The 27458-nt window shown below is 51.2% G+C and overlaps 8 protein-coding genes across 8 annotated transcripts; 3 read left to right on the forward strand and 5 right to left on the reverse strand.

The window, feature by feature from the left end:
* Positions 1 to 1281: 1281 nt before the first annotated feature.
* Positions 1282 to 2404, forward strand: ALT_1771 (dihydroneopterin aldolase family protein; the record flags this gene model as incomplete). The annotated part of the gene is made up of 2 exons (XM_033559223.2): positions 1282 to 2133; positions 2201 to 2404. 2 exons carry the CDS (start codon positions 1282 to 1284, stop codon positions 2402 to 2404), a joined length of 1056 nt encoding a protein of 351 aa, XP_033415114.2.
* A 1269-nt stretch (positions 2405 to 3673) lies between these two features.
* On the forward strand, positions 3674 to 5461 carry ALT_1772 (AGC family serine/threonine-protein kinase; the record flags this gene model as incomplete). Its single annotated transcript, XM_033559224.2, has 1 exon — positions 3674 to 5461. One exon carries the CDS (start codon positions 3674 to 3676, stop codon positions 5459 to 5461), a length of 1788 nt encoding a protein of 595 aa, XP_033415115.2.
* Positions 5462 to 5909: 448 nt separating this feature from the next.
* Positions 5910 to 7595, reverse strand: ALT_1773 (cyclin pch1; the record flags this gene model as incomplete). Its single annotated transcript, XM_033559225.2, has 1 exon — positions 5910 to 7595. The coding sequence occupies one exon, from the start codon at positions 7593 to 7595 to the stop codon at positions 5910 to 5912; it is 1686 nt and encodes a 561-aa protein (XP_033415116.2).
* Positions 7596 to 8475: 880 nt separating this feature from the next.
* Positions 8476 to 9768, reverse strand: ALT_1774 (ELL-associated factor; the record flags this gene model as incomplete). Its single annotated transcript, XM_033559226.1, has 1 exon — positions 8476 to 9768. The coding sequence occupies one exon, from the start codon at positions 9766 to 9768 to the stop codon at positions 8476 to 8478; it is 1293 nt and encodes a 430-aa protein (XP_033415117.1).
* Positions 9769 to 10406: 638 nt separating this feature from the next.
* On the reverse strand, positions 10407 to 11870 carry ALT_1775 (Dor1-like family protein; the record flags this gene model as incomplete). The annotated part of the gene is made up of 1 exon (XM_033559227.2): positions 10407 to 11870. The coding sequence occupies one exon, from the start codon at positions 11868 to 11870 to the stop codon at positions 10407 to 10409; it is 1464 nt and encodes a 487-aa protein (XP_033415118.2).
* Positions 11871 to 12486: 616 nt separating this feature from the next.
* Positions 12487 to 14384, forward strand: ALT_1776 (acid phosphatase DET1; the record flags this gene model as incomplete). The annotated part of the gene is made up of 3 exons (XM_033559228.2): positions 12487 to 12501; positions 12562 to 13458; positions 13530 to 14384. The coding sequence occupies 3 exons, from the start codon at positions 12487 to 12489 to the stop codon at positions 14382 to 14384; spliced, it is 1767 nt and encodes a 588-aa protein (XP_033415119.2).
* Positions 14385 to 16094: 1710 nt separating this feature from the next.
* On the reverse strand, positions 16095 to 17525 carry ALT_1777 (cyclin family protein; the record flags this gene model as incomplete). The annotated part of the gene is made up of 1 exon (XM_089599214.1): positions 16095 to 17525. One exon carries the CDS (start codon positions 17523 to 17525, stop codon positions 16095 to 16097), a length of 1431 nt encoding a protein of 476 aa, XP_089456360.1.
* Positions 17526 to 22954: 5429 nt separating this feature from the next.
* On the reverse strand, positions 22955 to 26434 carry ALT_1778 (forkhead domain protein; the record flags this gene model as incomplete). The annotated part of the gene is made up of 1 exon (XM_033559230.2): positions 22955 to 26434. One exon carries the CDS (start codon positions 26432 to 26434, stop codon positions 22955 to 22957), a length of 3480 nt encoding a protein of 1159 aa, XP_033415121.2.
* Positions 26435 to 27458: the final 1024 nt, after the last annotated feature.

The raw sequence follows: 27458 nt of genomic DNA on the forward strand, positions 1-27458 counted from the left end.
ATTTTCTGCTCCGATTGTGTTGCATACATGGCGGATACCCATTCAGTCTCGCTTCGTTTGTTCCATGACTTTCTACATAATTGTTTCCTTTTACTGGGATGCCCGCACCTTTACCAAAGCATTCGATCACCTGGGACCGAATCGCAAAACATACCATACGGATCTCAAGATGAAGTGACTTTCCTACATCCGTGTTGAGGGGTGAAATTCCGGATACGGTGTGACTACAATCTCTTGCTTGCAGGTCCAGGATGGAGCTCTATTCCGGGGATTGGGCATTCGACAGGTGCATGATTGCAGGACTTTACGACTTTCCTTGGCTAATCACAAATCTTCCCAAGGCTTCTGGCTGCTAATGATACTGGCAATATCAACTGAAACCCCATGCCCGTTTCTGTGTTTGTGAAGGGATCTTACTGGACTTTTCGACGATCGGGTCCTTGAAAAACCCCGTACCGGCCATTTCTCCTGGGGAAGAGCTTACTTGTAAATTTGAACTAACTAATCCTTTACATCTATACTGGTCGTTTTCATGCTATTTTGATTTGAAAGACCCGTACACAGGTGTGCGCACAGGGCTAATTAACGTAGCCCGACATCCTAGCCCGGACAATGCTTGATTGATGGTATGTCAAAGACTCGGAAGAGAAGGACTTAGATAACTCCCCCATAGGTGGAGTCTTTACTGGACTCCTTGGGTGACAGCGATATGGAGGTAATGGAGTGTGGGGAGCTGGATGCCACTGAACAAGCTCACCAAAGCTTGACACTTAGGAGTTGCCGTTCGCATGATTTCAATCAAGGTCGCCTTGGAGCTTAACAAACGATCATGCAAAGAGCCAATAGGGAAATATTTTCCCAAAATCCATCCTAAGCGCTATTAGAGTTGTGTCGAAGTATCATCATTCTTCGTCATGGGGTCTCGCCGCGCTACTAGAGGCGGAGCAACCCCGCTTATCTTCATTGTCAAGAGTCAGGACTTCGGTTTTCTTTTTCAGACTCGCTCAATAGCTTCCTAAAAATATTGCGTGGAATGATCTGAGAGCTTTATTTATTTATCTGTCCCTTTTTTTTTTTTTTTTTTTAATTTCCAATTGATTCGAGTATCTTTATTCTGCGCCAGAAGAGGGTCATTGCTCACGAAGATCCCTAGGATAGATACCTAGGATTACTGCCATTATCACTAGCGAATTTACCCTGTTGAGCTTGAAAGCCGATACTTGAGCAGATCCGTCTCCATAAAACAAGAGAAACATTACATACGAATACATATCCCTAAACATGGCCGAGCAACGGGTCAACGTCCATATCCCCTCCCACCCAGCCGTCCTGGACAGCGTTCAGCTTCGCAACATTCAACTTCCCTTGCCCGTTGCACCAGACCCTTGGCATCGCGACGGAAAGCCACAACCGTGCACCGCATCACTGAAACTATCCTACTCATCCGCTATCGCGGCCGCAGCCGCCGATGATGTCTCCCTCTCCCTCGATTACGGCAAGCTCTACCGCCGCCTGGAAGAAGACATCCGCAACATGGGAAAACACAGCCTCTCCCCGACTCAGCGAATGATCAGCGCAGACGGAAGTCGGAGGGATGAGATGATGCGCACAGAGATTGGGCAGGATGTAAGGCTGACTGCGGGGATTGTCGCGAACTGCGGCCTGGGGCTACTCGATGAGACGGCTGCCGGGATCCGGAGAATGTCGCATGTCCATGGCCATCCGGGCTCGAGGAGAGGGAGTGCGTCGGCTGAGATACAGGCGCCGCTCGCGGGGCTGTCGTTGGCGAGTCCGCCCATTGATAGTGTGTTTGGTCAGTGCGAGGTCTGGTTGCAGCTGCCCAAGGCGCTGCTGCGTGCGGAGGAAGGCTTGAAGTATCGGAGCGTCACTGTCTGGGGGTATCGGCAGGGAGATGAGAACACAGCGCTTGACGCGGAACGTTGCCCTGTTGTCCTGGAGGAGGAGTTCCGGATTGATGGTATCAGGTGCCATTGTATCCTTGGGGTGAATTCCCACGAGAGGGTTGAGAAGCAGGCCGTTATCATCTCATTGGAATTCAAGGGCCCTGGCCAATTAGCTTGGGGCTCGACGGTTGTTGATACTTATCAGGAGATGACAAGAAGGGTTGCTGAGGTAAGTCGCTCATCGTCTTACTATTTTCTGCCAAGCCTCAAAACTGACTTGCGTTTCTCTGTCTCAGCAAGTGGAAGAGACCGCATTCCAGACCGTGGAGGCACTGGCTACCTTCGTTGCGCGCATAGTTACCGTGCAGTTTGCCAATGAACGAGTCACGGTGAGGGTAGAAAAACCCAGTGCACTTTCGTTTGTCGAGAGATCTGGGATCGAGATCACCCGCTCACAGGCATTCTTCGAGAGATCAGATCTGGAAGGAGGAAGGGTATAGTCAAAATTTCATCGGATTGTGTGGCCTTATGCATATGATGTCCTGACATCCCTAGTCTATACAACATGTCCCTGTCAGCTTACTGTCAGCTTAGTTACTGGGCACATATTGTAAACAAATACCCAAGGAGAATCAATCTTCAAACAACCTTTCTTCGTTTACTGTATCGAAACTTCTTACGCAGGCTTACTGTTTCTATGACTTCGTTTTGGATCAGGGCGTGGGTATGTATGTAGTTCTCTCCTCTTGACGGTTACCTCCGCCTTGCCATGTAGATCACTTACGAGTGGCTCAGTGATATATGCACGCAAGACAGTCTAAGCTAGTCTGTTCCTCTTCTTCGTATGACCTGCACAGGTACACATGCTAAGTCCAAATGAAGAATACAGACCATTATCCTCGCGATCTCGATCCAATGACGACAGCACGTGAAAGCATTCTACTCAAGGCGGAATAGTCTCGCTTAGGTCACACGCGCTCTGATTGGCCCCGCAGCTCCGCATCGTTTTCTCCAGTCAACGGACGTGCTTTTTCTTTGTGAAAGTTGGATCTCTTGACATTCAGCCTGCCATTTCTCCCTTACTCCTTGCTCTCAGGAATAACCATACCATTTCTCTTCACTTGGATACTGATCCAGCTTCTCATCCTCGTTTATCACATCTGCCGTTCCTCTATGTGCCTGTCTGCGCCCTCCCTGTCCTCGTCCGCTTCTATCCGCTTTGCTGGCTGCCTTGCCGACTCTCACTCCTTAACCTTGAATCGAACCTTCGGGCTTGCTCCCCGCGGATCTCTGGAGAAATACGCGTTGTCTAATATTCAAGACTTGTCGGCTCCCCTGCTGTTCGACTTCTCGGTTGCCGAGGTGGTTTGGCTAGGGGTCCCTGGTCCGTCCTGAAGAAGGGCGGACGGTAAACTGTGAGATATTCAGAGCTACGAGTGTGACGTCCTGCTACATTACGAGTGGGGGCGGTGACTTCTGCTCTGGATTTTTCGCGTTGAAGGTATGTTTCTGGCCCCTGGATGCTCTCCTTACTCGCTCCTGCATGCTGTTCCGCGTTTCGCCTGGGAATTACCCCGCAATGTCTGTCAAGGGAGCTAACAATCATTTTGCGCAATCAGATATTCTTCGATAGGCTCGTGCCTGTTTACTGTTAGGGGTGGAGTGGATGAATTGAGGTCTGAATAACAAAGCGTGCTTGTCGGCGCTTTTCGATCTCATTGTTCGAATCTTGCCGTCGCTGTCCACGACCGGGATCCTTTGCCGAAGACATGGATGCACCGATGCATGATGATCTTTCTGTGGGAGACGTCTTCGCACCCCAGGCGGACATGTCGCAACCTCGTAACGATGGCCTTCTCGACAATAACCCTGATAGTCGCTTTCGCATGAGTGGTGGCAGTCCGACCCGCAAGCAAGTTATGGGCACTAAGGATGTCAGTGAAGTTAGTCCCTTTCCGGCCAATCTCAACGTCGAGGCCTTGTCCGGCAGACCAGACCGTCGCAGAAAGAAGAAGAAATATCAGACGAGTGAAGCTCCCCGGGCCATCCCCACCGTTCGCGGATTTACTCCACTTGCCTCTGGCGACGAAGACTCGGATTTCTCGACCACAAGCGCTAAGGCTCGTCCTTCGTCACGAGCACGCGCTCAGGCAGAGAGCAATGGAAACAGTCCCATGGTCCAACCTGCCGGATGTGGAGTGAGCGCTTTGAAGCTTCAACTCGATTCGCTCAGCTTGTCCGGCAGCGGTAGCGCTCAGGCTGCGCGGAGTGACCTATGCTTTGAAACTCCGAGCAATGCAAGCGTTTGCTCGGACAGCGACCAGACAGAGGTCCTGACTAGTTACGAAGTACCCCTGGAACATGATTTCGTCAGCTCCGATGCCGCAGCGGAAGAAACGTCGGCGAGTCTCCCCGGTGCGCAGGACTTCCGCAGTCAGCTGTGCCGCAAGATGACAACCGCAGACTTTGAGCCGTTGCTCTGCCTGGGCAAGGGTTCCTTCGGAACCGTGCTGCTTGTACGCCATGCGCTCACGGGGAAGTTGTACGCTCAGAAGCAGTTCCGTAAGGCATCGCTCACCGTTCACAAGAAACTCGTGGAGCAGACCAAGACTGAGCGCGCGATTTTGGAAAGTGTGAACCGTCATCCATTTGTGGTGAAACTGTTCTACGCGTTTCAGGATCACGAGAAGCTGTACCTCATCCTAGAATATGCCCAGGGTGGTGAGCTGTTCCACCACTTGGCGATGGAACGCATGTTCGACGAAGATGCCGCCGCATTCTACATGGCCGAAATGGTTCTCGCTCTCGAACATCTGCACCAGAATGTGGGTGTGATCTATCGCGACCTCAAACCAGAGAACTGTCTCCTGGACCGCGATGGCCACCTGCTCCTGACCGACTTCGGCCTCAGCAAGATCGCAGTCAACGATGACGATCGCTGCAACTCGTCCCTGGGCACGATTGAGTACATGGCTCCCGAAGTCGTTCAAGGCAAACCGTACGGCAAAGCCTGCGACTGGTGGTCTCTTGGCGCACTCGGCTACGATCTACTCACCGGCTCCCCGCCCTTCAAGGCCAACAACAACGCCAAGCTGCAGGAGAAAATTGTCAAGCAGAAGCTCACACTGCCCTACTTCCTTGGTCCGGACGCCAAAGACCTTCTCACCCGCTTGTTGCGCAAGGAACCTTCCAAGCGACTCGGCTACCACATGCCAAAGGACCTGCAGACAATCAAGAACCATCGCTTCTTCCGGAAGATTGACTGGAAGGCGCTCGAACGCCGCGAGGTTGCTCCCCCTATCCTCCCTGTCGTCACGGACCCGGCTCTGGCGGAGAACTTCTCTGCCGACTTTACCGCCCTGCCGCTGAGTCCGGTCGTCACCAGCAACGGGTTTGACGACTATTACTCTCTTCGCCGGCGCCCCAGCCAGCGTGCAATGTCGACAGGTCCGGATGGGATGAGTTGTGACAATGACCCGTTCGGCGGATTCAGCTTTGTGGCTTCCAGCAGCTTACTTGACAACAATGGAGTTGGCGTTATGACCCAAGGTTACTAATAGCTCTTATTTTTTTTTCGTCCAATCGTTGCATTTCACTTTCGGCCTTGTTTCAATTCTACTACGACTCGCGTTACTGGAGATCTTGCTTGGAAACCGTATATATCGGATTTTTTTACAATTCAAGTATCAACGGCGTACAATATCCGTTCTATATTGCTGGAATCTTGAATAATCTACTATCCAAATAAAGTCGACCACCCCGCCAACCAATGCATGCTCCGGAAGTAGTGCATAAATGCAATGAATGCAGCAGCTGATCGAGCCGCTAGAAGAATGATTTATATGACCCATGAGGTAGTGCGGCGTCACGCCAGGTCACTGATCAGTCAATCAGTTGGAGAGACTCCCTCCTTTTCTTCGTCTGAAATCATGTATGTTCTCCGGACCTTAGTAATTGTGGCTGTCGTAGAACACGAGGAGTTTCAAGTCTACGGCGAAACCATAATCAAAGCTCCCCTTCTTCACTGCCCCCGCCTTCATCTTCCTGAGCGGCTTGTTCCGGTTGTGAGGGCGGGGGTGGAGGTGGTGGCTGAGGAATATCGGGAGGTGGTGGCGGTGGAGGTAGAGGTTGATGATGAGGGTGTCCTGGGGGCGGTGGATGCTGTTCCTCGAATGACTGCGACCTCCTTCCGAAGGACGGCCGTCGTCCTCTCGCGGAATCATCGTACCCGCGGTACCGGTCAGGTCCCCGGCGATCGACTGAGTTTCGTCTGTTGGGGATCCTCACTCCGGCTGCGGGTGGTGGTGGTACTGGTGGACCACCGTGCGTCGGCATATTCTGTGAAACGATTTCGTCAATGCGTTGTTGAATTGGATCGGCTTCCCTTGGACCTGCCACTTTTCCGCCGCCCGGAGGACGGTGGTCGCTATCTCGACGCGGGAATGGACGGGGAGCCGGTGGTAGGGGATGTGGGTGACGGTGGTGAGGTGGGGGATGAGGTAATGACGGAGGTACCTGGCCGTTGGGATGGGCCCGGCCCTGCGAGGAGAAGGAGGAAGGGCTCCCTGCGTTTGGTAGGCTTTGCGAGGAAGGAGCGGATGGGCTCTGTTGTTGATCCTGCGAGCTGCCACGTGGCGCGGCATCCGACTCCCTGCGAGGTCGTTTCGGAGAACGCTCTCCGTTGGAGGGGGCTGAGCGATCTCCTCGAGGTTCGCCGCTGTCTTCTGGCTCTTTCGATCGTTTTCGTCCGTGAGTGACGTCTGACTCCGCTGGAGGACGATTCGCGGGACTGCCAGCGTGCGGGATCCTGGTCTTCTCAGTGCCCTCGTCCGACAGTATTGGGGTGGTCGGGTAGTACTGGCTATGTTTCTGCATGGCATTGTTCTCGTAGAGCTGTGCCATTCTCATGCAGGCGCGACGCACCTGCGTCAGATCCACGTCAATCTGCTCCCACCACGCTCGACCGCGGTCGTCGTCCGGAAAACCCACATCGCAGTGCCGCGCTGCGGCGTATAGAGCGGCAGCAGCGATGGTGCGTGCGTTGAACTGTAGGCAGAGGACCGTAAACATGGAGTCGTTGACAAAGGCCCATGCGGCGTTGCGGAGCGGTTTGTTTTCATTCACGCCGAAAAAACAGATAAAATCGTAGAGGATGCGGTACGGCTGTTCGAGCTGCAGGTCGAAGCAGAGCGCCTCCAGGAGTAGGTCCTCATGGTGCAGGATTGTGTCCCTCCATTTCCAAAACTCCTTGGATTGCTCGTCCACCACCAGATTCGGCTGCTTTTGCGCCACTCGGCAGCAGGCCACCACGAGCTCTCTCATCCGTCGAACATTCTCTTCCACTTTCGTAGCTAAGAATAGCGCAGTGGCCGCGATGGGATAGGGATGCATGCCCGGTCGTTGCGGTATATCGACCATGCTGTACCGCATGAAAAACCGGTGAAGATAGACGGCTGCGGTCGCCAAAGTGGGCTGGGGTAGCTTCAGCATAATCCCGACCTGCGTGATGAAATTGACACCTTTGCTGCGACTAGTATGCTCCGCTTCCATCTTCATACCGTCGAGTTGGGATGGCGTACGATTGAGTTCTTCATCTGTGAAGAGCCATTGGGCTTGCGATGCGTGGAGGACGGGATTCGACTCAGCAGGTAGAGGCCGTCTCTTCGGGGTTTGCGACGGTGCCGAGGCCATGACGTATTGAGGAGATTGTCTTGTCGCAGGTCAATCACCCTGAGATACAATCAAGTTGATACGATGTTTCCGTCCGGTGTTTGTCGGAACGTGCTCTGGACTATGAACGGTGTTCGTTCAAGTCCTATCTCTTCGAGGAGGACAGCTGAGCAGGGCGCGCTGACCGCACGTGGTGCTGCGTGTCCTCCCTTCGCAGCAAGGAGATGCCAGAATTGCGTGTTTTACGAGTTTGTATCAAACATAGCGCATGGTAAGCCTCGTGGTATCGCGAGCTGACTTTTCGCGATCAAGGTGAGTTGTGAAGCGTCCTCAAGACGAGCAGATGACGTTTGCCGAACGAGTGATTGGGTAGGTGCGGAAGAAGCTCCGAAACTTTTCTGCTGGAGTAGCCGGAATAACCCTTTTGATTTGATCAAAGGCGGCTCTCAATGATAGGGTATACTGTGGTCTTGTGAAGTCAGGATTGCGCAGAGTGTCTCGCAACACTCCGAAAGATAGTCTGGAGTGCGGATGCGAAAGGCCCGGATCATCGAGTTGTTCCGGGGTATGTAGATCGGCTCCGGTTGACACTGTACAAGGAGTATCCGTATCCTACAACACATCAGGCTGCTTTCGAAATTGTCGAGTTCAATTGAGAGAAAATGAGATTGTTAGATTTCTGTGTACAACTATAAATCAATCGTGGTATCGTTTCCCTCTAGTGAACAGGTCGACTGGGCTGGGTCCAGTGCCCTCGCTGCAAAACTCCAAAACGACGCCATGCACGCAAATAAACCTGACACACAGAAGACAGAATACTGTAGACAAAGGCATCGTGACAATTCGGAGTTGGGGCCGAGATGCAAGATGTGGGAAACTAAGACAATAGAACAGAAAGGTATCATTCCTCCTCACTAACCTCACTCTCGTCATCACTGGGAACATGGTACTGCAGAGACGGTGGTTGGTACTCCTGCTTCCTCGCTTCTTCCTCGAAAGCAGCCTCCATTTCAGCCGCTAGTGCATCGTCATCATCTTCAATCTCCTCCTGCGTTGCCGGTGCTGTTTCCACCCTCTCAGACGAAGCACCACCGCGGCCGACAGGAGATGGTAGCCGCAGAGTTTCCATTTCTTCGTCCTCATCATCTTCCTCGTTCCCTGGGGTATTGTTGGACGAGAAGTGTGCTGGATTAACCCTGAAAGCGGGACGAGATGGAGGGGGCGATCCCATGTCGATGATCAGATCTCCGTCAATTATGATATTAGAGCCTGGTGACGGAGCCGCCTTGAAGGACGATACCAATTCGGTTCCAGTGTCCGAAGGGGATGATTTCATTTCGCCAGCTGGGATCTCCTCCACCTCCTCTATCTCTTCCTCCTGAGGCTCTTCCCGCTCAACTTGCGCTGGAGGCTCCAGATTCGTCTTGGGAGCAGCTTTTGTTTGGTTTTTAGAAGGTTTGCTCGGGCGTGGTTGTCGACGGAGAGGATTGGTTTGAGGCTTGGGTCGAACTTGGGGACTTGGAGTAGGTTTGGCAGCCGCGGTCATCAGAGGGGTATTAGCTTTACTGGCATTGAGATGAGCTGACATTGCACCATCCGAAACAGACTTGTCATCGTCAGCGTTTTCTTTTGGCAGGAAGTGACGGTAGTCGTAGGGATTGCTGTCATCAGCGGGACCGTCGTCGGTGTCAGCGGCTGCTTCAACTGCTCCGTCGTCACCAGAACCCTGGTCATCATCATGCAATGTTCGCAGCTGCACATACTGCTCTGTCACCTGCTTTTCAGTCTTATTAGGTGCCGACCGAAGATTGAAGTTCAACTGCGTCGCAACCGACTCGAGAACAAAGACCTTACGGTCCGGATCGAAAACCAAAACCAGATTCCGCTCGCGGGACTCCGACGTAGCATGTTCTGGATCCACGCTACCTTTGTATGAGTATGTTATAACACTACTATCGGCATTCGGTGCCTTGTCTGTGATCGTGAGGTTATACAGGTCCGGACATTGCGCAGATCGGGTGATATGAGTACGTTGCTGCGAGGATGCGGACTTCGTTTTATAATTATACTGAATGTTGATTAATCTCGATTGCGGTTTCGTATCTCCTCCGGCCAATTGATCACCCAAGATGATTGGGTAGTCTTTGGTGGGATCAATTAATCCACCCGAGGGGAACAGAGCCGAGGCGGCCATTTGAGATAAGACTCTGGCCTAGAGGGGGAGGGAACAAGTGCGCTGGAAGTCGAGCGTAATGTATGTAAAACCTGTGCTCTTCAAAAGGCCGTATTAGGAGGTCTCATTTCTTTGTGTGGTCAAGCACAAAGAGACAGGACAACTACACACACACGGGAGCCCGTCACACCGGGGAGGACAAATAAGGGCGAGGGAGATAGTACAACGAAAATCCGACCATAGAGAAATAGGAACAGAGAAAGCGTGAGGGAATATAGGTATATAAGAGATGCTGCAGAGAGCAGCTAGACATGTCAGCTACAAGCTGGCATTTGATTTTGAAGCGCTGAAACGCAAAGAGATGAGATGAGATAGGATGGGATGGGATGGTGATGGGTGGGAGGGAAGATGACGGCGGTCCAGACAACGTTGGAGGGCGGAGGCCAAAAGGCGCCCGCAGCTAGACCTGAACAGGCTTAGAGTCTCTGGGGCCATTCCTTCGCCGATGAGGACGCCCCATCAGCCGATCACCCGTCGGCCGTCGGCCGTCAGCGGCAGATATATCCTAGGGATATCGCGAGTATCGACTGGAAGACAGTCATGCGTTGGTGCTCTCCAGTCTAGGCTACTGCTAGTAACGTTTATCTGGCTGCTGTTGTTCAATGAAGGGGTGAAGTCACCCGCGGGGTCCCTTTGGAGGCATTTCCGGTGAGTTGTTCCAACCGCCCTGCCAAGGCTCGGTGCTTCCGTGTAACCTCTTCCCACTCATAGGCGGCACTCTCCTCGTGCTCGTCTACCGCGGTACTCATCTCCGTCAGGATCATGCTAAAGTCTCCCCCCAGTCTTCCCAAGCTAGCAGCGCAATATAACACTTGAGTTAGGAGACTTTCACGCGAGCTTTTATCTTGGACATTGGGTAGATAGGTGCTCAATGTGTCAGTCAGTAGCTGGACGAGATGCATGGGAAAGGTTGCCAAAGCTGGCGGAAGGCATTGTAAGGGATCATCCAGGCGAGTCGGCTGTGACGAGCTCGTTTTAACGCGGGAATCAATCCCTCGCAGTCCTGCAATAATTGAATCTGACTCAGCTTGGTCCGGGGTGAAGATGTTCTTATACAAGGAAACAATTGCAAAGCTCTGCTCCCTGAAGATCTCAATGTATCGTTTCAAGAATTTTTCTGTCTGGTGGCCGTGAGACCAGGACGAGTTCGATGTCCCTTCCTTCTGATCTGTATTCCGGGTTCTGCGCTGGGTCTCCTGGTCGGCGAGTTCTCGCAAGGGATCCAATGCCTCTAGTGTCGAAACCAAATTTGCCAATCTGCAAACCAGAAACAACGCACCGAGTGCGCCTTCCCCGGTGCCCGTTCCGCCGTCACTGTGCAAGCCCTCCAATTCCGGAGCCACTCGACGTAGCCAGCCTACCATTCTCATAGCCGCTGCCAACCGAAGATTCTGCGAACGGAGCCCCGCTATCAGATTCGTTGTCATCTCCTTCATCGCATCCTCGGCCTGAGAGGCGACATCCTTGACGAGGGGAGAATCAGGGTACAGTGTCTGTAATCGCTTGATGTGGGCGTATAAATCCAAAGCAGATGAGTAGGTCGTAGAAAACGAGGTGCCGCCCGCGGCAACAGAGCTTGCTGCTGCCGATGAGACAGCTGTCGATAGAAGAGAGGGAAGTTCTAGAATGTCGGATAGTCGATCGACATTCCTCGCCAGCTGCATGACCTTCTTTCGCCGCTCCAGAGACGGATTCTCTGCGGCTCGGCTGTACTTGGTAGAGAATCGGACCGCCTCTTCGTCAAGTTTGGGGATTGCGTCTCTTAGATTTTGTGCATTGCGGGTCAATTGGGGAATTGAAGTACGGAGCTGTGAGAGGTTATCGGCAGAAGTGATGAAGGCCTTGTGCGAGCGATTCGATAAGGCCTGGAGAGACAGCAGGGTAGAATGTAAGGATTGCGCCAGAGATTGCGGTTCTGTCGTTTCCAGAGCCTCGAGGGACAGCGTTGATAGTCGGTTCAAGTACTGAGCCGTAGTTGTGTCATTATCTGGAGCCAACGGTATTGAGGCAGCATCTGCTGGAGAGAAATGAGGAGCTAACAAGTCGTAAAGATAGTCAGTCATGGTGTTGTCGTGGCTATTCTCTCCTGTAAAAGGAGGAAGCAGTTGATGAAACAAAGTACAGCTGACCAATGGTGGGAGGAGAACTGAGTAGAAGCTGATGCGACGAAGTCTCCAATACCTTCTTACCTAGTGGTGATGCGGTACGGCAGCCGTTGCGGCAACAAGCGCATCTCCGAGGCATTTCCTCCTTGACGCCTACGCCAGTCCATCCCATCCTCCTCCAGCGCCTCAGCATAGCCAAGGCAGTTTTATCAGGGTCAATCTTTGTCTCTCTATCATAGAGCCCATTCCAATGAATATAGAGACCTCTATATATTGCTATATCACCTACTGGCCAGGGCTTGTTTGCAACTTCAACATCTCACATCCGATACACTAGCCAAATTGAGGGATACTCAGGTACTGCCGCCGCTCTAGTCTCAGAAATCATCACTTTCTGCTCTTTGGCGTTCTACGTACAGATCACAGTTGCTCTGACTAGACAGAAGAGCTCCCAAACAGAACCACTTGCGGGAGTATGATCCGATAACCCTTCATTGCCTGACTGCGACCTAACTCCAGCACAGTCATTTTTTCCTCCGCTCTCCTCCCAACATCAACCGATGTTGTATCAACCATGGGTAAACCGCGGGTTAGCTTTTCCTCGGTCGCATTCTATGTCTGACACCCCAGCGTCTCACTCAGTCAATAGATGATCATCTTGATCCGTCATGCGCAGTCAGAAGGAAACAAAAATCGGGAAATCCACCAAACGATCCCTGATCATCGGGTCCAGCTCACACCCGAAGGATATCGACAAGCAAAGGAGGCAGGTAGCAAGCTGCGCGCTCTTCTGCGGCCCGATGACACGATACACTTCTTTACCTCTCCCTACCGTCGGACTCGGGAGACTACGGAAGGGATCCTCGAGTCTTTGACCTCCGATTCTCCGTCCCCGTCGCCATTTCCCAGACATACCATTAAAGTATATGAAGAACCACGGTTGCGAGAGCAGGACTTTGGCAATTTTCAGCCATGCTCTGCGGAGATGGAACGGATGTGGCTGGAAAGGGCGGACTACGGACATTTTTTCTATCGAATCCCGAATGGTGAATCTGCTGCGGATGCCTATGACCGGATCAGCGGCTTCAACGAGTCGCTTTGGCGACTGTTCGGGGAGGATGATTTTGCCAGTGTCTGCGTACTGGTGACCCATGGCCTCATGACGAGGGTCTTTCTGATGAAATGGTATCACTGGAGTGTTGAATATTTCGAAGACCTACGCAACATCAATCACTGCGAGTTCGTAATCATGAAGCTCAACCCGGACAATGGGAAATATGTGCTTCAGAACAAGCTGCGTACATGGTCCGAGCTGAGGAAAGAGAAGGAAAATGAGAGACAACGGGAGCGAGCGAGCAAAGACCTCAGTTCGGCTGCTTCTCTCGCCCCTGCCCCCTCTTCTGTCCCGATTAGACGCAAATGGGGTGGATGTCCCGACGGCTGTAACCACGGTCTCCACAGAAAAAGATCTTTAAGATCTTCACGGATAACTGGTGGTGACCCGACGCGTGTTGGGAGCGAGGCGCAACCTTCCACGAGAAGTAATGTGAGTTATCCCTAGGTCGAAACCAAGCTTGGCCGAGGCGCAGGAGGATGACACTGATAACGCAAACACAGGTCGATCAGCAATACATCACAGCCCCTGAGCCAGCACTAGGAGACCGTTGCTCAGACATTAGACCGACGGACCAGACTGTTGCCCCCTCTGACGATCACTCGAAACGGGACGTTGAAGCTACTTCGCAACCCACAGTTCTCCCCACAGACTTTGATGCCAACATCGACCGCAATACTCAAACATCCAAAAGGGCAAGCCCTCATCCGAGGGCTGCTTCGAGCCCAAACACGATACCCAGGCGGCCCGACCTAGCCAAATTTCACCGCGACAGCGAGGACCATCTCCTCCACCCACCAAGGTCAAACTACGCTCTCCACCACCTCGGCGGCCGCGACGGCGGCGGCTCCCTGAGTGGCGCAAACAGCGTCACCCCTTCCGAGGACGAGCGCGAAGACGCAGGTTTCTCCGGTGACCGACTGGACCAACACAAGCCGGTCCCATCGCATGATTTCGCCGACGACGGCGACGACGAAAGCCACACCAAGCAGGTCCAACGACCGAAACGGACGCGCTCACACCATAAGCACAACCACAACAGCCACAACCACACTTACCACTCAGGCTCGGTAAACCACGGCAACTCCAAAAGGGGAGCAATGCACATCGGGGACAGGGACAAGTCGCACGACACCACATACACCCCTGCCGAACCACCCGCTCAACAAGAAAACCATATCAAACACGCACACCTCGAGAACGAATCCCAGCAAGCCCAAGTACATTGGAACGACGACGACGACGACGACGACAACGACAACAACAACAACAATGGCGCAGATGACGAGGATGACGTCGATGCCGAGCTTGAAACCGAACGGCAGCGTGACCAGAGTATCAGAGGGAGTGTCTATTGATCGAATCTCTATGCATTCATCGTCCATCATTATCTCCCTATTCGACCTTTTGCACATGCACACGCTCAAACACGTATTTCATATGACCGTATGCACTCCCCTAATCTAACCTAACCCCCGATTATGATATCTCACGATAGTTTCCATGTTGATACCTTGAAAAGAAGCATAGCATGAGAATGATGCGTTTATCCATCGAGCGAAAATAAAAAGGAACGCTCGCAGTACTACCCCGCTCCTTTCTTCAGTGGTATGGCGAATATAGACGTAGATTTACCCAGTATATCATATCCGTCAGCTGGTACAGCGACTGATTAAGGCAGGTACCCCTGAGAGCTCAATCTCAAGATCAGTCCGCAATGGAGTTCATCACGTTCCATGAATTCGAGACCAAGGAAGCAAGGCACGGCAGATTCAACACGGAGCCTCTGATAATGGTTTACACAAATTATCTATAGCACTTGCAGAACGAGTATATGCGAAGAAGCGGGGGCGAAAATATATACTTCTCGTCCCGGAAAGAAGAAATCAATTGTCTTGTCTCTTTTTCCGCAGTTTCAATTTTGTTTGCGGACCTTTCGCAGCGCGAACGGTCTTAAAAAATATGGTTGTCTAACTTACATTGAATGGGCAAATGGTGAGGTCGAAAAGGAAAAAAGACCATGCCACTTCGTTGTGAACGAGAGAGGGGACAAAAAAAAAAAAACCAGATCAAACGGGATTTGAAAGGGGAGTATCGCTTTTTTTCATGTCTGATCGACGACATTTGAACATGAGTATGTAAGACAGGGAGCATTGAAAACAATCGTCGAATAGAAGTAGCGAAGATAGACTACAACCACCAGGTCCTCGATCCGTAAGAGGGCAGTCAGAAAAAGCTGCAGAATCGAACTGTATCCCGGTGGGTCTGATCAAAGCACAAGAAAACAGAATATGTTCCTCAACCGAGATGGACAAATGCAGGAGTAGAATGGGGTCAAATCCAGGATGCAGAAATATTAACGCCATTGCTCGTAACAACGAGTGTAGCCGGCGATGAAATGAAAGAAAATGTACCGAACCAATGGAAATGAAGAAAGCGATCTATAGATGACAACCGCCAGGAGGAATGCTGAAGCCCAGAGAACACGACAAGCATAAAGAGGCAAAAAGAAGAAAAAGAAAAAAAAAAGAGGCTGATAAAACGGAACCATAGAAATGGACAACAAAATCATGATCGTCGTGACCTGCCTTACTCCAAAGACCAGAAGATGATTGAATCAATGGAGTAATATGCGACACGATGAGCAATCACTCTTCACAGGCGATGAAACAAAGTATGAAGCCAAGCTGAGATGAAGAGATTATGCCGTATCGTAAATGCACAGAAAAACTCTGTATCGTAGATGAGGATGAACAGAGTTGTTCCAATATCGCTCGTGGGAAAAACTTTTTTTGGTTGCTTTTCACTTTTCCGACATGGAACAATGACGGTGGATGGGCACAGGTACTTTTCCGACAAATGCAAAACAACGGAAACTGAATATGGGAATAGGGCATGTTGTCATCGCAGATGGAGACGGTATCATCAAAAATTGATCAGAAAATGTTTGAAAATAAAGGAACAGAAAAAGGAAAACCAAGAAGTCATTGATCGGAGAAATCTAGAAAGGCGTTGGGCCGACCGCGAGAAAAAGGACGACAGCCATGGGAGACCAAGGGGCCATCTATCTAGGCAACCATAGCCTGCATTGGACCGAAAGCATTTGCACACATGTAGTGTTCGACATGCTTGGCACAGTACAAGCATCCGCAGGACGAACCGTGTCCCGTCCACACGCTTTGCGCAAATGGTAACGCGTAGGACGGCGTATGATGGTAAGACGGAGGCTGCGACCGAGGCGCAGACTGAGGCATGTACTGCTGCGGAGGAGGAATCCAAGTTCGTGTGTATGGCGGCGGGGGGTTGGCATACGCCCAAGGTCCGACAGCGTAGTAGTCCGGAGTGTTCGGGCCGCTATGGGGAGCAGAAGGAGGCGAGTACTCAGACGCGGCGGGGTTGAGCCAGGAGTTCTCGTAATGAGAGCTTCGCTGATACTGCGGAGGGATCGGTCCCTCGGGAGACAATAGAGGCTTGGACACCATGTGGCCCCGCGAGACATTAGTATCAATGGGGGCAAGGGTGTGACGCGACTCCTGGGCTCTAGCAACAGCCTTTGCACGCCAGGTCTCCCAGTGGGAGAGCCATGATGCGAAGCCGTCCTGCTTGTCATGGATGCGCTCATGGAGCTTCCACTCGAATGCGAAGAGCCACTCCAGTTCCATGGAGTTCAATTCGCCGACCGGGATGTTGCTGACTTCGGCCCAAGACTTGTTCTGGAAGGTGTTGTCATCCAGAAACTTGCTTCCCAGGAGTAGGGCAACAGTCAGCATGCGATAAACCTGTCCACTGCCAGAGGTGTACACTTTGGCCGAGGAAAGCATCCGCATTCGGCTGGCCAAGTAGTAGAGACCCAAGAGGATCGTGGAGCTGGGAAGGCGGGTCGAAGAAAGGATCTGGTAGACGTATTTCCGAAACTGGGGAGGGACCGATGTTCCTGGGTAGACGCTTCGCGCGAAGTCAATATCTGCTATGTTGATCTTGGTGATGTACAAAGCATACATTCCCTGAGCCATCTCGGCCACAAAGTCGGACATCTGTTCCATCTCATAATCCAAATGGGCGGCTACACCTCCGGTGGCCTTCTCCTCTTTGCGTTGCTGCTGTTCGGGCTGCATCATCATATCTTGGCGGCGATACTGCGGTGGAATGGCACTCTCCATCGGGGGCAGCTGTAGGCCGGTACGGAGCGGAGGCAGCACGTTTGTGGTGGGCAGGGCGCCGAACGATTGGTTCAACGCGGGGTGAGCAGTGGTCAAATCTCTACCATTGTGCATATGGTGGGCGGATGCTGGGTGTAAGTTCATCGGAGCCGGCTTTGAGTAGTGGGCGGATTGAGAGTACTGCTCGATGAATTCGCAACCATTCTGCGTATAGCGGGGAGGAAAGGCAGAGTTGTTGACGATGTAAAAAGGCTGCTCATTTTCCATCCTGCCACCGGGCAGGACGTGAGGAGGAGTGGGAGGAAGGCCCTGGAGGCCAGCGGCGAAGAAAGACGGCATAGCGGTTATGAGAGAAGAAAGAAAAGAGACCAGTCCAGGACGGCGAGGGTAGACGATCAAACGCTATAGGAAGAAATAACGGTCAGTAAAGACTCTCCAGAGATGTGAAGAGCGAAGCAAACGCGGGATAGTGTCAGTATAGAGAAAGGAGGCCAGATACGAACCGTCTACACGTCCGCCAGGCCCTGATCCTGGGGAGAGCGATGCTCAGCGAGCCGCAGCTCTGTGTTTGCCGTGGTGAGATTTTCTTAGTTGAATGACATGGAGAGAAAATCCAACTAAATTAGAAGATGAAAGGTCCACAGAGAGCACGAGATAAGGAGCAGGGAAAAATAGCGATCGTGAAGGGCGTGTTTTGTGTTTGGCTTCCTTGACTGCCGGATCCTTTCGCGCGGCGAGATTTGTGTTATTCCCTCGCGGTAGTTGCTTTCCAAGTGAGAGCTACTGGTCCGGCACGAGACACCCAACAGGCACACGGTGCTTTTTTTGGATTTGAAGAAAAAACAGCAGATGGTCACCCAACGACGCGGAACGTGCCTCAAGGACAGTTAATAGTAGATGGAGACAAGAGTAAGGGAGAGGGGGTTCGTGGAGCCAGGAAGGCTGGGGGGAAGAACGACGGCGGAAACTGTAGGGGATCGGAAGAGAAAAATTAATTTTCTTTCCCTCGCGCCAGTGAAAAGCCCCGGACCACGATGACAACGACACTTAGTGAAAAGCTCGTTGAGAGAAAATGACAGGAGGAGATGAGAGAGATGAGACAGGAAATTTCACAAGCGAGGACTGAACAAGAACAGAGAGTTGAGAGGACGGAGGATAGAGAGGCGAAAGAGGAAGGGGATGGAGAGAGAGAGGAAGAGAAGGATGGGGCAAAGGGCAGTAGTAGTAGCAAGAGTACGGAGTAGTGGTGTAGGGCGTAAAGCGGTAGAGCGGAAGAGAGAGAGCGTAGTGGCTGGATGGATGGATGGAGTTTAGTCGAGACGACGTAGCGGAGTCATGTTGAGGAGTTCGATGTTGAGATGATAGTCATAGTACCGTAGTAAACTTATTTTATTTTTATTATTCTTGTTTTCTTCCATTTTGTTTCTTTTTTCTTTTTCTGTTAATAATGAATAATTATCAACACCAACAGTACTCCGTAGCCTGGCAGAAGAATGGATCATGCCTATTATTATTATTATTATGGAACATGGATGATGATTCTCTCTGGGTTCCTGTTTGATTTAATTTCTTCTGCGCGGGTCAAGCCATTTCTGTGATTTTCCCCAGTATCCCAGTTTCTTTTCTTTCGCCAATCTGTGATTCTGTGACTCCAGTGACAGAGGACTTGGGGCCGGAACAGGTTGAGTGTGTGTTTCTGGTCATATAATTACAGTATTTCTACTAAGGCAATGGTGAACTCCGGGAGGTCGGAGGGTGTTGGCCGGCAAAGTCAGGAGGAACACTCTGACTACTGAGAGTAGAAAAATGGTCAAAAAAAAAAAAAAAAAAAAGGGTAATGAAGTAAGAAATAATAATCAAAAAACATAATAAAATGGTAGCAGAAATTTAATGCAGATTATTAATAATACGCATGCCTCCACACCCACCCAGACACCAGACCAAATGAAAAGGGTGTTCTGGCTGCTGGGAAGGCGGGAGAAAAAGGAATACCACGGAGTCCTTCCAGCAGTAAAACGGTCCTGTGGAAAGGGGTCCTTCAATCGCTTTAGAGTTTTCTTCTCAACTTCAGTTACACAGAGTGCAATTTGGATCATAGTAACCATCCAATAGAAAAGGCGCTTGTAAGAGATAATTCATAAATGTAACCTCCGATCGTCCTATTGAATCTGCTGGATGATCAATGTGAGGTCAAGTACAGAACAGAGTAAGAGGTAATCAAAAACAGAAAACCTTTTCCTCGGCGTGTGGTAGGTACTGTGTTACTCGTACGACTCCGTACTGCAGAAAAATTCTAGATGGCCTACCAGAAAATCACCTAGAGGCAGTGAGACAATCCATGGATGTCTTCGACTTAAGGTCGAGATTCAACCGGCGACTTGGAAGGAAAAAAGAGCAGTAGCACACATACCAGGATGACTGTAAGTAGTACAGTTACTGTTCGACAATAAATTCTGCTTCACATATATTATTTTAATAAAGTGTCATTTGATGTAATTGAGAGTGCCGCAATGTCCCTGATCACCCTTGCTATCAATTAAAATAAATTCCATGCGTTAATAACACTGTGCTGTGTGCAGATGTTCGGGGCTTAGAAGCCTCGAAACGGGGCATCAAGAGCCACCTGGATGGGTCACACCGGTGCTAAAACTAAGGTAAAAGGCCCAGGTGGTGGGCTCACAGGGTTGCCCTAACCCCTTGCAAAGTTAGGTTACTGGGTTACGTTGGCGTTTCTGGTTGATTCCTATTTTCCTCGAGTGTCCTGTCTGCTGGTACGTAAGCAGTAAGGTACTTGGCTGGTAGTGGTACGGAAATTGGCCAGAAAGAGAACGCAATGTGCAGCATGACTAATATCAAGATGTGAATAATTTCTTTTCCATCTTATTCGAAAAGGTCGAGGTAAGGCAATAGTGCTCGTCATAATGTTAGCCATCGATGATTGCAGGTACCCCATCATCAGCGTCATCATTGTGATCCTAAAAACCAAGGTCCAGCAATGAGACAAGCAGCAGAAACTGAAGGCGGTGCTTGATGCAGGCTGCCAGTAGCAGCACTGGAAGTGAGAACAGTGATGCAAAGTCGTTGTCACACACAGACCAGTCATGGAGACACTCCCGTAGGGGGCCGTACCCCCTCTGAGGTGCATAGTCAGGGTAAAAGTCACCAGTAATGTTTAGTCTCAGAGCCTTAGTGCTAATAATAAAAGACTCGCCTCGAACTCAAAACGGCCAGATTGCCTAGAATCGACTGGTTCGTGCACCGCATTCCCCGTGCTAAAATAAAAAACGTGTCTCAGTGGTACAGTCCAGTTACAGACTAGGCTAATTCAGGAAGGGGATCGCTGATGGCCAAATGTCGGCGGTGACCGAGTGCAGAATTGAGTGTAGCCGGGCTTGTAGCATTGGCAGGTGGGTGCTTTTTGTTGATATTCCATAAAAGGCAAGGAAGTCTTCCCAGAGCGCATGAAAGAGAAGAAACCAGTTACAATCATCCTTGATTTGGAAGTACCATCAAGATGACAAGATAAAAGCAAATTGGATGTCTGTGATATGATCCCACACACCCAACCTTGTCTTAGGTATGACACCATTGCACCAAGGTGGCAACAGCGAGAGTACTCTTACAGTACTGTGATCAGCCTCAACGTGAATCAGGCATGACACCAGTGCGTCCACCCAAATATCAGGCTACAGAACCCAGAAAGACCCATCCTATCGGATATTATGCTTTGACTCAACTTAGAGCTTTGGACCTCATCGTACTACTGCTGATGTTGGTAGAAGGGAATAGGACAGTCGCTGCATTCCACTTCCGTTCCTCAGCCAACAAACCAATAACATGCATCATCAGCGGGAGTAACCAAGGCAGCACTAGCCACTCTCTCGATTCTCCAATTTTGTCAAGTGCCTGGGCATCCGAGATACTTACATGCCGGATAGTTGGTACTCCGTACTTATCTACATTGTACCTTTCTGCGTAGCCTCCCCGAGCCTAAGCATATGCCGTATAACCAACACAGAAACCCAGAGGCTTGTATGTGACCAGCCAACGAGGGATTGAGTCCAAGGACTCCTTCATCTGACTCATTCTCACATCATATGCCTTCTTGGGGTGCCTAGAAATGACCCCAAAGGAGATGTTGCGTCGACCCTGCTTCTGCCTACTACTACCTGTGCTATGCTTGATACTGGTTGGACCGGATAGATGGATTCGTGGAAGTGCATAGAGTACGGAGTAGGTAAGTTTGGCAAAAAAATATCAATGATCAGATGCAAAGTGGCCTGCGCCAAAAAAACTATCCAAATTTCTAGAATTTTCATACTGTCGATCTTAACACACTCGAGGGAAGTACATCATCTGCTGGAATATATAGCAGCCTCAGGCATATAGAAGGCATTTCGAATCCGCAATCCGCAGGGAATAAACAGAACGAACCATAATTATTGAAGGGCCTGTGAGTTTCACTCAGACAGTGGAGAAGGCGAACTCCCCATCTGTGCTATCTTCAAAACAATCCTCCTCTAGGAGGGATTGTGATACTGAAAAATCACGCACATACTCACCTGCCCCCAAGGAGAACCGTATCAAAGAGGGGTAAACAACCGTCATCATCAGGCTTCCATTACTGCCCGAATAAATATATTATCTCAGAGATAGACTGCTGTGAGCTGCGAGAAGACTCCCACTCCAGCGCCTAATCGGCAAATGCAACTCCTGGCACTATCGATCTACTGCATGACAGGACCGATATGGAAAAGTTTGAAATTTCCAATGCCAAAGTGGGATGTGACGAACGCCCACGCCTCGAACATGGTATGGTATCTTACTTGGTTCCTGAATAACTTGCCTAGTTTTACCGGCGTGGACAACAGACTCGTGCTCCAATCCATCCTGATGAATGGCGAGTTTGGCTTGTTAATCTAGGAGGTATGTATGCTGCAAGGAAATCAGTCGTAACGTTGGTTACCTGGTCTGCCCTCATTCTCAGTACGTACCCCGGAGATTTCCCTAGCCAGTTGCCATTGCCACCATGTAGATAATTGACTTGTGACTTGTCACGGTTAGTTTCGGTCCTTCCAAACTTTCTACGATCTTCTGTCTTGTGTTGCGTTTTCTGCAACCCCGCTGTAGGGAATATCCGGAGCGACTGAAGTGGGGGATGGGGTCAGGTACACTTGACGAGCAGTCTATGCAGTAGTCTACGGACAACAGGACCCAACAAGTTCGTAACTTAAAATATATCCCTCAATCTCAGGTCAGAGATCTCGTTAGATTCGTCTATTTACTGGATAACTCAAAAACAAACTCCTAGCTTTTCCAGCCCTGGAACGATGAAGTCTACCCACAGCGTTCTAGCTTGTAGGCTTTGCAGTATCACAACCATAGAAAATCGAATAAGAAGAAAAGAAGAGCATTTGACGCTCATAACAGAGTGGATATCATCGACTGAAGGAAACTTCAGATAAGCGAATAATGGGGGGGAAATGAAATGAGAAAAAACCAAACCAGGTGAAGGGCAAAAGATATCACAGAGTAACAATACCCTATAACTCCAGCAGGAATACTCGACAGATGAGTAGACCCTGGCGCTGATCTTCGTTCCAATCACATACCTTCCATCAACACCTTTCCGAGTACGAAGAGTATCAAATGTTGTTCTCCAGAACAGTCATAAACATAAAATCTCGTTTCGTGAAGTCGTTCAATCAAGGCGGCAGCCAATAACCGACAGGAATGATGCCAGCCAGGCTCGCTGTCGCAACACATATTTACTGGTCTCTCAAGCCTCCAATCAAAGTGCGAAGAGCGTCCAGAATGACAGCCTCGTCCTTGGGCTCCCCGCCAGGGAATGAGCTCTCCGTCGCGTGGCCCAGAGCACGAGCCCGTGCGCTCTTGAGCACTTCCTTGATGTGATTCTTGTCCTCGTAGTCTTCCAGGAGAACAGCCTCAAAGTCGTCAATGGCTTTGCTTGCGCGCTCCTCAAACGACACAGATTCGGGATCCCCCATCGGCGTGGGACCAGCGTTCATGGGCGCAACATTGTAATTGGGTTGCTGTTGCTGCTGTGGAGGCTGCATCGGTGGTCCCGGGTTCGGTGGGAGATACTGCTGTGGTTGCTGAGAGTTGCCCGGAGGCGGAGGTGGCATATGCTGCTGTTGTTGAGGCGGTGGCGGTGCGGTAGCATTGTGTGGAGGGTACGGTGAGTGATGTTGCGTCTGCGAGTGCATCCCTGGTTGTTGCTGCGGTTGCTGAGGCTGCTGAAACTGAGCCAGCTGCGGCGGGGGATCGGAAGCATAGGGTGAAGTATATGTAGAAGGTGTAGTCTGAGCAAAGGCCGGCGGAAGGTTGTTCCGCAATGGACTGGGGATGGGGAAAGGGGCGGAGGCTGGGACCGCCTGCGGCGGAGGGTGAGGAGGAGGATACGGGTCTTGATGGCGAGGAGGAGCGGACGGAGGTGCTGTAGCAGAAGAGGCAGGAGCTGGTGTGGGAGGAGCATATGTATTCGGAGGCATAGTCGGGAACTGGAAATGTTGATTCGCCAGATTCGCTTGTCCATTCTGTGGATTTCCATAGGTCGGGTTCAACGGTGGCATGTATTGCGGGACAGAAGCCGGTACGGATGGAGGCTGTGATGGCGGTGGAGGTGACGGACGTCTCTTCTTTTCCTTTTCGACGGATGCGCCCGGTCGAAGTTGCCATGACCATCCTTTGCCATCTCGTTCGGCGTGCATGAACAAGTGGCTGTTGCCGTTCAAGTTGTGCCGTACACTGGAGGTCCAGCCCTCGGTCTCGCACTTGAAACGGAAGTAGGGGTATTTCAACTTCAGTGCGCGATAGATCTGCTTCAAGGTCATCGGCGTGCCTGCTTCCGTGAGGGCGTCGAAGATCAGGACAGCGTAATTGTACGGAGGCTTTGCCAGATCCTCCGGTGTATAGGCAGATTCGGGAGGGTAGTTGGGAGAGGGTGACCGTGAAGGTTTGCGCTTCTTGACCGGAGGAGCCTTGATGAACTCTTCCGGGCGTTGTTCCATAGGAAATGGGCCACCCTCAGTAGATGGCAGGGGATAGTCCATGAGCGTTCCGTCCGGCTTCTTCCGCTTGGTGTACTTGCGCTTTTCCGGCTTCGACCCGGGAGACTCGCCCTCGCCAGGAAGACTCGGTGTAGCGGCTGCAGTGCCCACCGTTGATGTGGTTGTGGTCGTCGTCTTACCGGCTTTGGGTCGATTCAGCGGAGGAGGAGTGACGCCTCCGTTGGCTTCCCGCTTGGCAGCCAGTTTCTGCTCCCTTGCCAACTCTGCACGTTCGCGCTTGGACATGATGCCGTCTTTGGGAGGTCGCCCAGGACCTCGGCGACGAACAGGGGGCTGAACGCCGTCTCCAGTGCCTTCTATCGAAGGTACCGGCCGTGAAGGGTCGGGTTCTTTGGTCTTTAGAACAAGTTTGGTCGGCTTGGACGAGTCCTTGTTTTCAGCACCTTCGCCCTTTTCCACAGCTCCTTCTGCGTCATTCTCAGCACCGACAGATGCCTTGGCATCCCCGTTCTCTTCTATCGATGGCTCCTCGACTCTGTCGGCTCCAGTCTCGCCAATTGGTACATCTGGCAGCAAAAATCGTATGCGCACTCCGCCGATTTGTATGTAATCACCACTATGCAAAGGACGGACTTGACCCGGCGATAGCCAGTCAGCACCGATAAAAGCGCCATTTCTGCCCATCACTTCCATCTCAAATAGGTTTTTATCAAAGTTGTAGGCAATCTTGACATGTTTACGTGAAATGCCTCGGTGTCCAGCGGCACTACCGTCAAGAGTAGCAGGAGGGTGAATGGGGATGGTCGGGCAAGCGTCGGGCGAGGGTAGGAGGGCGAGTGCATCTACAGGCTTTGCATCTCCGCTGGTTTCGTGCAGCGATTGCATCGCAAGCGCATTGTAGTCGGTAGTGGATTGCAGTTGAGCCGGCGTCGCATGTAGCGGAGCACCCGCTTCGGAGGAGTGCGACGACCTCCGACTGAGACGTTTAGGAAGATGAGCCGGAATGTCAGGGTCGAGTCCCATGATACCGCCTCGGTCGCTCACAACACTTCCTATCATGCCACTGCCCTCATGTTTTACCCGAACCGGCGTGTGCGATGCATTGCCACCGCTCGAACTTTTCGCCCTTGATGTCCTGATTGCCTGCCTGGCCTGAAACTCCCGTTGATGCGCTGCCCGAGCTGCTCGTACGTCTCGCCCTAGGATAAAAGAATAAGTGTTGCAGTAAAAATGTCCGTCGTCGAATTCTAATTTCGCAAAGGCCTGGATGCGCGGTTCCGATCCCCCCAACGAGCCTGTACCGTCCTGCAAATGACCTGCCGAATACCCCAATGCTGAGAGGTCAGCAGATTGGGACAGATAAGCCGACGTAAGCATCTCATTGTCGAAAGGGTTCTTTCCGGTAGATGTGATATCGAAAGGTGTGAAAAGGTCTGAGTCGTTCAGGCCCGTCTTAGAGAACATCATAGGATCCGTCAAACCCTCTGCAGGATCCGGCGTCTTCATCACTGCATCAACTCCATGATTCCCAGATTCCTCGGATTTCGGAAACGACATATCAGCGGGTCTATCTTCGCGATTTTTCTCTCCATCTCCCGGCAAGCGTGGTAAGTCAGTTGATGCGGAAAATTGGTCTTGGCCGGCGGCCGACTCTGCGGGCGCAGAGATCTCTGTAGAGACGCTTGTCGATCCTTGGCCACCCACAATTTGATCTGAGGAATTATTTTGAGAGCTTTCGGTCGGATTGGGAGGATTATTTGTCGAGGATGAGGATTCTGCAGGTTGTGTTTCGGTGCCGGCGGGAGGCGCAGAAGATTGGTTGCCGAGGAGTTGAGCCAGAAGGGCGCTGGCGGCGGACTGGCGGCGGAGATCGTTCTGATAATCTGGCTGAGCGCCGGCGAGATCGTTTCCTGCATCACTGGGCTCGGACTTGATGCCATTCATACCGGAGGAAGAGGGCAAACCATTGGAAGGAGAGACAGGACTGTTAAAGGTAGAATCGTGCAGAGCGCGGGTTGCGGAGTCGCTGCGCGGGGAGAAAGGGCCGTTGTCTCGCTGTTGCTGGTGGTTCTGATGTTCCTGCTGTTGCTGCTCTTGGCCCTCTTGGTGATGATGATGATGAGGGCGGCCATAGTCGAACAAGGACGACATATCTGGACCTGCATCAGGAGGTCGATGGCCCACCGCTGGCGCTGTCATGGTCTGCGACGACGACATGACAGGCTGCTGGGTACTTTGGATGCTCGATGCTGGCTAGGAGGAGACGGACAGGCAGGGAGAGGAGAAACAGGGCGGTGAGAATAGGAAGCCATTCAGAACGGAAGTTGGGCTGGGGAAGAATGGACAGAGACCGATGCTGATTGGTAGGACGCGAGTTTTCTGCTGTTTTTTTTCTGCCGGTTTCTCGCGGTACTGGCCACTGTCGTTCACCGTAATCCCGAGTAACACATGCTTCAGGTATTCACCAGTAACAAGCAGCAATCACTTAATTACTTTGAGTTTGTGCCTACAGATATTTATGTTGATCTCAGATCAGTCCTGAAGATTGACACAGAAGAAGTTGGCATAAGGATGAAAACTTCATTGACTTTAACGCTCATACTCTGGACTCTATAGAGTATGAAATTTCTTTCTCAAGGCCCGCCCGCCCATGTTCTTTCGCTCTGAGGAATCCACTTCCTTACTACGGTCCACTGCTAATTCGTTGAGATGATTGAGAAGACTCAATCCTATCTTATTTCCGAGCTTTGCTTCCATGGGCCTAGAAGTGAACTACGCGCTGCGAGGTTTAGCTTTTCTGACTATGTCTGCATGGTCAAGCCGTCCTCAATCCTTGGTAGCTACAGTAGAATGATGAAATGATCAGTCCGTACTCGGATAGGTCCATCGCTGCATGGTGGAATCGATATGCGACAGAAACTTCGATTAGGTTGTTACAGAGAAATACTATCCAGATATATGACCGAGACAAAAGCTCTTCAATGTAGAGGAATATATAGAGGACTATAAACTGCTGATTGAGGTCGTGTCGTACTACTCCTTCACAACCTATTTCCACATCGCCACAGCATAAAAGTTCACAATTTCTGCACCTGTATATACTCAGGGAACTTACTACAGGACCCAAGCTCTAAAAATCTCAAATCAAAATATTCCGCATGTTGCATATAGAATGTATGTCTCTGCCAAGAACTATACTCCATCAGCTTCCGTCCGAGGAGTCTAGTCTAATCATCACCAT

The sequence above is a fragment of the Aspergillus lentulus genome (genome assembly GCF_001445615.1).
Source record: "Aspergillus lentulus DNA, contig: Alt04, strain: IFM 54703, whole genome shotgun sequence".
Lineage (NCBI taxonomy): Eukaryota > Fungi > Ascomycota > Eurotiomycetes > Eurotiales > Aspergillaceae > Aspergillus > Aspergillus lentulus.